An 8,496-nucleotide genomic window follows, 5' to 3' on the forward strand; every position below is an offset into this window, starting at 1 on the left:
TCAGGGAGATGGAGCACATGCCATTTCTTGGAAAGGATGAGAAAGCCAGGTTTTTTTAGCCTTAAGAAAAGAATCAGAAACTGGATAAATTCTAACAGCCACACACTGCAATTTCACCCTGTTAGAAAACCCAGTACAATAAGGAAAGAAATCCTTAAGGAAAAAAGTGACAAACTGATATATTTAGATGAGCAGCTGATTTGTAAGAAACTTGCAAACTCTTCTGTTGAATTCAGGAATTGCAATGTCAGTTTTTCTTTATCCTCTCATTTGCTGTTATTACTGTTGGTATTCCTTCTAGGAGCATAACACCAGAGAACTGGATCTGAAATGAGAGGTGTTGCTTACATTTTAAAGTCCTTTCTACCTTTTCCTCTAAGATAAATACATTTAATTTTAGTTGCCACCAGATAATTCAGAAACACCGTACTATAAATCATTCTTTCCTCCCTATAGCAAAAAGCTTAAAAGTTATTAACTTTTTACTCAAAACAGAAATGTTTGACATTATTACAGCGAGACATCCAGAAACAGGTCCTTTAGAACCAAATGTTATATTTATTGTTCCATCTAATCATGTTCCATTACCATCAAAAATTCTTGATATGACTTGAAATATGTAATTCTTCTACTGTGAGCTCACATTACTGATCAGTTCAGAATATCTTTCAAGAAATCCCTTAACATTCTTCACTCATACTTTGAAATTACATTATCTCAACTAGCTGTTGCTTCCTGAGAACACTGCCTGCATTTGACAAGAAGCACGTTGCTGGGTTATAATGACATGCATATTTGTGGCCAAACTAATATCCAGTAGGATTAGACTAGTCCTCAGGCTGTTTTTGGCAGCCTAGTCTATTTGGAAACATGCCATATTTCTTGATCTAGCCATGGCCTTGTTCTACAGTTTGAGTGAGTACCTTGAAAAGAACTAGGGCACAGCAAAGTTTCTGAGAGCCTTCTGTTTTCTACTAGCTTGACTTAGTGACAGAGCTGTCAAAGGGTATTCTGATGCAGGTACCTGGTGCTGCCATAGCACATTCATTGGTTTCATTTTCTTGAATAACCATAAAGCACATACTGACTTTCATTGTTAACAGGGTAACATCCATGTCCCTGTGTGAGAATAACGTAGCTTTCATATATTGACACTGAATTAATTGGAAGTGTTCTCTGTGACCGGGGTTTTTTTTTTCAACAAAAAAGGCACTTATTTTCCCCATTAAAAGGAAAATATTCTTGAAGAACATGGACCTTGAAACTTCAGTCAGATATGTTGCAAGTGCAGAAGCCTACTTAGCACCTGAAACAAAGATAAAAGAAGAAGCTGCTTGGTGATGCACTGTAGATAAGAGGACAGAAAGTGCAAAGGCTGCCTTCTGCCAGAAGGCTACATATAACTTGTGAGAGCAGCTGCCACGACAAGTGCAGGAGTGCTGTTGTATTCTACAGAAATGTGGCCATACCTCTGCTGGGGTGGCAACCTGCGTTGTGAATTCAGCCTGTAAGAACAGTGGTTATCTGAAGGGCTCTGACACATTCCACTGCCAGGTACAGTGAGGCAATATATGCACACCATGCATACAAACAGCACCAAATCACTAAGACTGTTAGGAGAAAAGTTGATTCTGAAAGCAAAGTGGATAAGGCAAGAACCAATGACTGCTACGCATAGCCACACAAACAATTTTCTGTTTGGCATCAGCTCTTAAATAAGCATGCTTTCTCAATATAACTAATTCAGTTCCTTTTCTTGTTGGAAAAACGATGCAATATTTCTCATTAATTCTAAAAGCCCGAACGCAGATCTGGAGACCTTATACACCAGAAAATTGCACTGAAATATCTGCAGAGCAGTCATGCTGTAAACAGCTTTACTGAGATCTTCTTGCTTGCACTAGACCACAGGCATGACAGCGGCTTTCTAGAGAGCACATGTTGAAAATTAAGACAATGACAAATGGGGGTGACGGAGAAATGACAGACAAGTAACATTGCATTTAAGGTGGGAAGGTGGGGGAGGGAAGAAGAGAACAGGAGGTATGTGCAATTATTGTAGCAGAGATGGCTAAACATTGATGCAAATGCAAAAAAAGAGGGGCAGGTGTGACTTCATCATCTAAACCAAACACAACACTTTATTTGATTTTGCAGTTTAAATAATATGATTCTTCCTCTGCACAAGCAGAATAAAATCTGTGGATTATTTGTGCCATTTGAAGTTTGAAGACTCCTATCCTTTTACATGCTAATGCAAAAACTTCAAAGGAAGTGTCCTAACTCATTATAGGAGAACTATTTCCATAAAATGGCACTGAAGGTTTACAGTCAGCTCTATTAACTTCCACAAGGTTTACATGAAATGAAGCTTGGTCAATTTCCTACTAACAAGCAATTTTTTTCTGAAACTGTAACTCAAGATCCAGTAATGTAGGTTCCAGACAGGCAAAAGATTTTGCTGTTACAGTTCTAAACAATGTACTGCTCCCAAAAGCCTCAGAAAATAAACCTGGAGGTGGCTCACAGGGTTATAATTTCCTCAGGTTCTCTTGACAGTGGGAGGGGCAAGGAAAGAAAGGGATGTTTGTGTTTATAAACTGTACAAAATAAAGCCTAACCCCCCCCTTACACCTCAAGCATAAAAACCCTCAAGATGGCCCATGCTCCACCTTCCTCCATTTTTACCCTACTTGGCAAATTACTTCTAATTTTCCTTGGAGTCTTCAGGCATGGTTCTCAATTTGGGATTGAGCAGTAAGGCTATACTGACAATCTGTCACAGTAAATCTCAATGGCCTAACAGACATTGTTCAGATAAAGAAAAGGCTTTGAAAAGAGCTAATGACAGGTGAATTTAAAAAAATCTCTCTCCCAGACACCAATTTACATTCTTTGCAAGCAGTACCAACACTGGGCAAACTGCTTCTGTCATTGGTTCCCCTATTCTTGTCAGAATATTAATTCTTCTGAATTTACAAGAAAAGAAGCCAACTCAAACCAATCAACCAAAGGAAAAAAAATCAAACCAAAAAAACCACTCAAAACAAACCAAACCAAACACAAAACCAAAAAACAAGCGAAAGGGAAAGGATGGAAAGAAGCAAAAATAAGAACAAAAAACTTAATAAAATAATTTCTTATACTCTATACACTCAACAAAATATTTGTATTTCTTTTAACGTGACTAAGCAGCACCCACCAACATTTAAATGAAAACTTTAATGTTTTATTTTAGAAGCAGAAATTTTAAAAAATCAATCAAAATTAAGACCAGCATTAGCTATACTATACAACATGTGTGCAGCACAAATATTTGACTACTCTGTAAAAAGGTTAGTCAAGTAACCATATGAGTTAATTTGCCTCTGATTTTAAAACTACTAGCAATGATTAATATTAACATGACGAAAAAATAGAATCCCCATACATTATGATAATTTTCTGCTAATAAACACTTTAAAACACTTGGCTTTCTTTTAAATTATTTGTAAAAATAGAGGGTTTTAAAATCTCCTTTTTGTATAGGATTGGATTTTTTTCCTCATACCTAAATATTTAGAAGACAATCTTTCATTTCTCTATGCTTTAGGTTCTTGCACAGTGACAATACAAATTTGAGTCTTCAGATTGGCATAGGCAGATGGGACTGTATTTGATTTATTCTCCAAGAAAAACTGAGTCTCCTGCTGCTTTCTTTTAAAAATCGGGTAAGTACTTGAAAAAGTAAAATAACAAGATAGCTTGTTCATTGTTATACATTCCTGACAAATTCTGCTAGTTGGGGTTACCAGTCTAGAACATGTAGGATTTTGCAGAATGAAAAAGTCAAGACACAAATATTCGAAATCTTATTCCAATACTGTCACCATAAGAAACAATCCATCCAGTTGTGTTCCAACAAGTCATTTCCTTGTCTCACTTTTACATTATAATTCCTGATAAAAGACACAACACTTAACTTGAAGTTTAATTTTCAAGAGTTCTTCAAGGTAAATCTGACTTAAACATTTCCTAATATATAGTCTGAAAGTTTGCACATATTATTTATTCAAACGTTTCTTCAATTGTTCTAGATGCCTAGCATCAGCATCCTGGAGAATTAATACAGTAGCTTTAGACTGAAATGGATTAAACTCAATAGTCATCAAACAACAGAGATCTATCAGCTGTTTTTGACATTTCTCTAAACCATCCTTAAGTTTTAGACGTAAAGCTGGATCCTTTTTCAGCTTATTCATTTCAGGCACTGAAAAGCCAATTAAACTTGTTAGAATATCATCAGCAAAATCTACTTCAAGATAAGCAGAGCCATCAGAAATTTTTGCCTTTATACCCCAGAACCCATTGCTTTTTGTGAGGTTTCCAGTGAGAGTTACAATAAAACATTTAACTTTCAGAATTGTAACAGCTTCTGGTTTTTTTGCAAGGAGAAGGGAAATATATGTGAAAGGTGGAGAATCTAAATCTAAATGTGTCTCTACTGCCTTGCAAGGAAAGATCTGTGAATCACATTTCTGCTGATCTCCTTCTGGATCCATTTTTAAGGGAAATACAAGATCATAATTTAAAACCCTGCTGTTAGAAATGTGTTGGTGTTTACATCTGCTCTCATCTAGGTCTGTATAATTCTGCCCCTCCTCAGGAGGATTTTCCAAAGAGAAAGCTGATGAACTGCAGGTCTGACGTAAGCCCTTGTGCAGCAAAAAGTTACTCATGCTATTTCTATCCTCATCAAATATTGTTCTTCTCAGGTTCTTTTCCTTGCAGGTAGTTTCCCTGGGCTTATCTCTTTCATTCACATTGTCTTCTTCACCAGTGCCATTTAAAGATGAATTGCAGTAGCTTCTAGATGTATGTGGAAGTCTGCCAGTAATGTTTCTGTTCATCTCCACTGGTGGCACTTCTTCCATTTCTCTTTGCATCTCTTCTTCCAGAAGAAAGTCATCTTCTAAAGGAAAGTCATTTAAAAAGTCATCAGCATATTCTGTGGGAGGTAAAACTTGTTCGTCTGAGTGAGGCAAAGGACTTCCAGATTTTTGTAGCAAAACGTTTCCATTGTGTGCAGTCAGTGAACCTGAGGCTGTGTTAAAATTGTTGCTTCTACTACAGTATCCACTTTCTAAAGACGTTCTGTTGTTTAAAGTAAAATCATTATTTTCATCAAGGCTGGCTAAAAGCTCTTCATCTGAAGGACCAAGAATTTGTTCTAACTCATCCACAGGCCTTGAAAAAATCTGTTCATGTCCAGTTTGTCCAACAGAATTAGGGTTTTCAGCTTCTCCTATTAACCTAGCAAGGACTCTCTCCTGACAATAATCCTCAAGAAGAGCATCAACTTCACCCCCCAACAGTTTCACATTTTCTGGTTTAAGCAGAAGAACTCCAAGACGATATGCAATATTGCCCTGTACAGTAATTTTTGTTCCAGGAGGGAGATTATTGCAGAGAACAGGCACTGGTTGATACTCCATGCCCTGAATTTCATGTATGCCATCGGTTAATTGTAGTATCAGCATTCGAGTGGGCTTTGCTTCCCAGGGCTTCTGAAATGCCTGAGTACTGGCTGTCACTTCTTCATTTACAGTGCTTTTCCCTCTTAGCTTCTGCAACTGAGAATATGCTGGCTGGCTAACATCCACCAGTGAATCAATCTGTATAGAGAAGCAGCCGGATAACTCTCCCTTGGGAGTATCTAAGATGCAATTAGGTAAAATAGGATATTCCAAGTCTCTCAGATCGGTAAGAAGCCATTGCTCAAATACCTGCTTGTTAATCTGAGCTTGACTTAAATTACTACCAGTATTTTCTTCCTGGATCCAATTAATACATGCTTCCAGCCATGTTAAAGGAACTTTAACGTGCCATGTGGATGAAAGCCAGGTTTCCACTCTCGCTACAATGCTAGATGTAGACATTTTCTTTTATGGTAAGAGAATGAATGGCCTAAAATGGAATTCAAAAAGACATATTTAATCTTCTGACAAAAACTGAAATTATTACAAGGTTCATGCTTATATTGTATAAAAAATTTAAATTAAAAACACTTCTACAGACAATGAAATTCACAGGCATTTCCAACATGTAATGTTTCAATCAGCATAAAAGGTATGTGCAATTATCAGCATAAAAGTTATGTGCAAAATATAAGAAGAGTATGAAGACTTAAGCAACAACACTTTTCTTCTGTTGATTAAATTAGAAACATATAACTGAAACCCTTTCCTTACAGATTGAATGAGAATAGACAAAAAAACCCAAACCATAAGACCATAAGAGCAGTAGGTTTTAAAATATATTTCCTCTTTTTTGATGGTTTTTTTTTTTCTGTTAACACAGAGTTTACTTTAGAAATTGACCTGAGATGTTATTCTCCCACTTCACCAGCACTGTTACGAACAGAAGAGGATCTACAGAACCAAGCTGAGGTCTACCAACACTTATATCAGAGGAGTGACTTTCAGTCCGTGATTGAAAGCTTTGTACCTGACAACAAAAAACTGGCTTGAAACACTTATCTGGAGACCCAGTGCAGGGCTTGGCTGCAATAGCACCAAGTTTTGGCAGCTACCATTTCAAGGACATCAGTGACTAATAAACGGTAACTTCTTGTTAGTTTAGGAAGTAGTTCTGCAAAAACAGAGTAGAATATAAGTATTTCAGTTGGAAGGGACTCTGAATGACTATTTAGTCCAACCACCTGACCAATTCAGGGCTGACCAGAAGTAAAAGCATGTTACTAAGGATATTGTCCAGACACATCTTAAAAACTAACAGGTTTAGGGCATCAGCCACCTCTACAAGAAGCCTGTTCCAGTATTTGATCATGCTCTTAGGACTGGAATCATTCAGGTTGGAAAAGACTTGCAAGATCATTGAGTCCAATCTCTGACTGAACACCACCATCCAACTAGATCACAGCACAAAATGCCACATCCAGTCACTTCTTGAACAATTCCAGAGATGGTGACTCCATTATCTCCCTGGGCAGCCTTTTCATTGCTTAAACACCCTTTCTGTGAAAAATTCCTGATGTCCAATCTGAACTTCCTTTGGTACACCTTGAAGTCTGTTCCAGAGACTGACCCCCACCTTACAAAAATTTCCTTTCAAGTAGATGTGGAGAGCAATAATGTCTCTCTCCTGAGCCTCCTTTTCTCCAACCCTGCTCCCTCAACCACTCTTAACAGCACTTATTCTCTAGGCCTTTCACAAGCTTTGTTGTCCTTGATAAAGAAAATATTCCTGTTTCAAGTCTGAAGCTCCCCTGATACAGCTTTGAACCATTCCCACATCTCCTGTTACTGAATGCCAGGAAGAGACCAGCACTCCCTCTCCAGGTCCCCTCCTCAGGGAGCTGTACAGAGCAATGAGGTCACCCCTGAGCCTCCTTCTCTCCAAACCAGACAAACCCAGAGCGTTCAGCCTCTCCTCACAGGATGTGCCTTCCAGCCCTTCCACCAGCTCTGTTGTCCTCCTCTGGACCATTCCAGGACCTTCCCACCCTTCTCAGGCTGTGGGACCCGGCACTGCACACAGGACTCAGGGTGAGGCTGCCCCAGGGCTGAATCCAGCAGGATGATCTCAGTCCCAGCTGGTGATGCTGTGTCTGATGCACCCCGGGATGGGGTTTGCCCTCCTGGCTGCCCGGGCACACACTGCTGGCTCAGCCTGAGCTGCTGCCGACCAGCACCCCCAGATCCCTTTTGCAGGGCTGCTCTACACACACTCCTCTCTCAGCTTATACTTGTGCCCAGCTTTACTGCATCCCAAGGGCAGAATCTGGATTTGTTCTTGTTAAATTTCATGCCACTGATTATTGCCCATTGCTCCAATCGATTTCAGATCCCTCTGCAAGGCTCTTCTCCATCGAGAAAGTCAGCAACACCTTCAAATCTGGTATCGCTAGCACACCTGCTAATGGTGCATTCAACACCTGCACCCATGTCACTACTACAAAATTAAAAAAATAGTAGGTTGCCTAACTGTGCTTGGATCATGTTCAATCCCTTAGAAAGAGCGACTGAGTAACTCAATCTCTCTACAGAACACAACGAAAACAAAACCTATAGTAAGAATATTTAAGAACCAGGTGTGGGTTCTGCTGTGTTTATTGGGGTATTTTTGTCATTATAGCCTTTAGAGCGAACAAAAGAACACCTTGCCTCCAAGGTCTCCCCAAAAGATCCACCACTCGGAAGATACCGCCTAGTTAACCCAAGTAAAGCGCCAGCTTTCAACAGAGGAGTTGAAAGGAGTGAATGAGGGAGGGAAGCAGAGGCGAGGGGAGGAGGAAGATCTGAATGAGAATAGGTTGCACTTCGCAGCCCCTCGGAGGGGCCGAGAGCTCCAACTCACCGGGGCGAGCGAGCGGTCGCGGCGGGGCGGCCTCGGCTCCCGCCGGCCTGAGGGATCGGGCAGCGCCCGAGCCCGCGCTCCCCAAAACCGCCGCGAGCACCCACCAGCCAATGGGAGGCGCGCGTCGAATCATCGCGA

At 39.9% G+C, this 8,496-nt stretch overlaps 1 protein-coding gene across 2 annotated transcripts; it reads right to left on the reverse strand.

The window, feature by feature from the left end:
* Nucleotides 1-246: 246 nt before the first annotated feature.
* Nucleotides 247-8,456, reverse strand: RMI1 (RecQ mediated genome instability 1). 2 transcript variants are annotated; one of them, XR_008435461.1, is made up of 3 exons: nt 8,359-8,456; nt 3,551-5,946; nt 247-325 (listed from the first exon to the last, which is right to left on the reverse strand). XR_008435461.1 is itself a non-coding variant. In XM_053968922.1 (2 exons), the coding sequence occupies exon 2, from the start codon at nt 5,916-5,918 to the stop codon at nt 4,044-4,046; it is 1,875 nt and encodes a 624-aa protein (XP_053824897.1). In that variant the 5' UTR covers nt 5,919-5,946; nt 8,359-8,456; the 3' UTR covers nt 3,151-4,043. The 2 variants fall into 2 exon arrangements, 1 of the variants encoding a protein (XP_053824897.1); XM_053968922.1 differs by lacking the exon at nt 247-325 and having other exon boundaries at nt 3,151-5,946.
* Nucleotides 8,457-8,496: the final 40 nt, after the last annotated feature.

This window comes from Vidua chalybeata, chromosome Z, assembly GCF_026979565.1.
Source record: "Vidua chalybeata isolate OUT-0048 chromosome Z, bVidCha1 merged haplotype, whole genome shotgun sequence".
Lineage (NCBI taxonomy): Eukaryota > Metazoa > Chordata > Aves > Passeriformes > Viduidae > Vidua > Vidua chalybeata.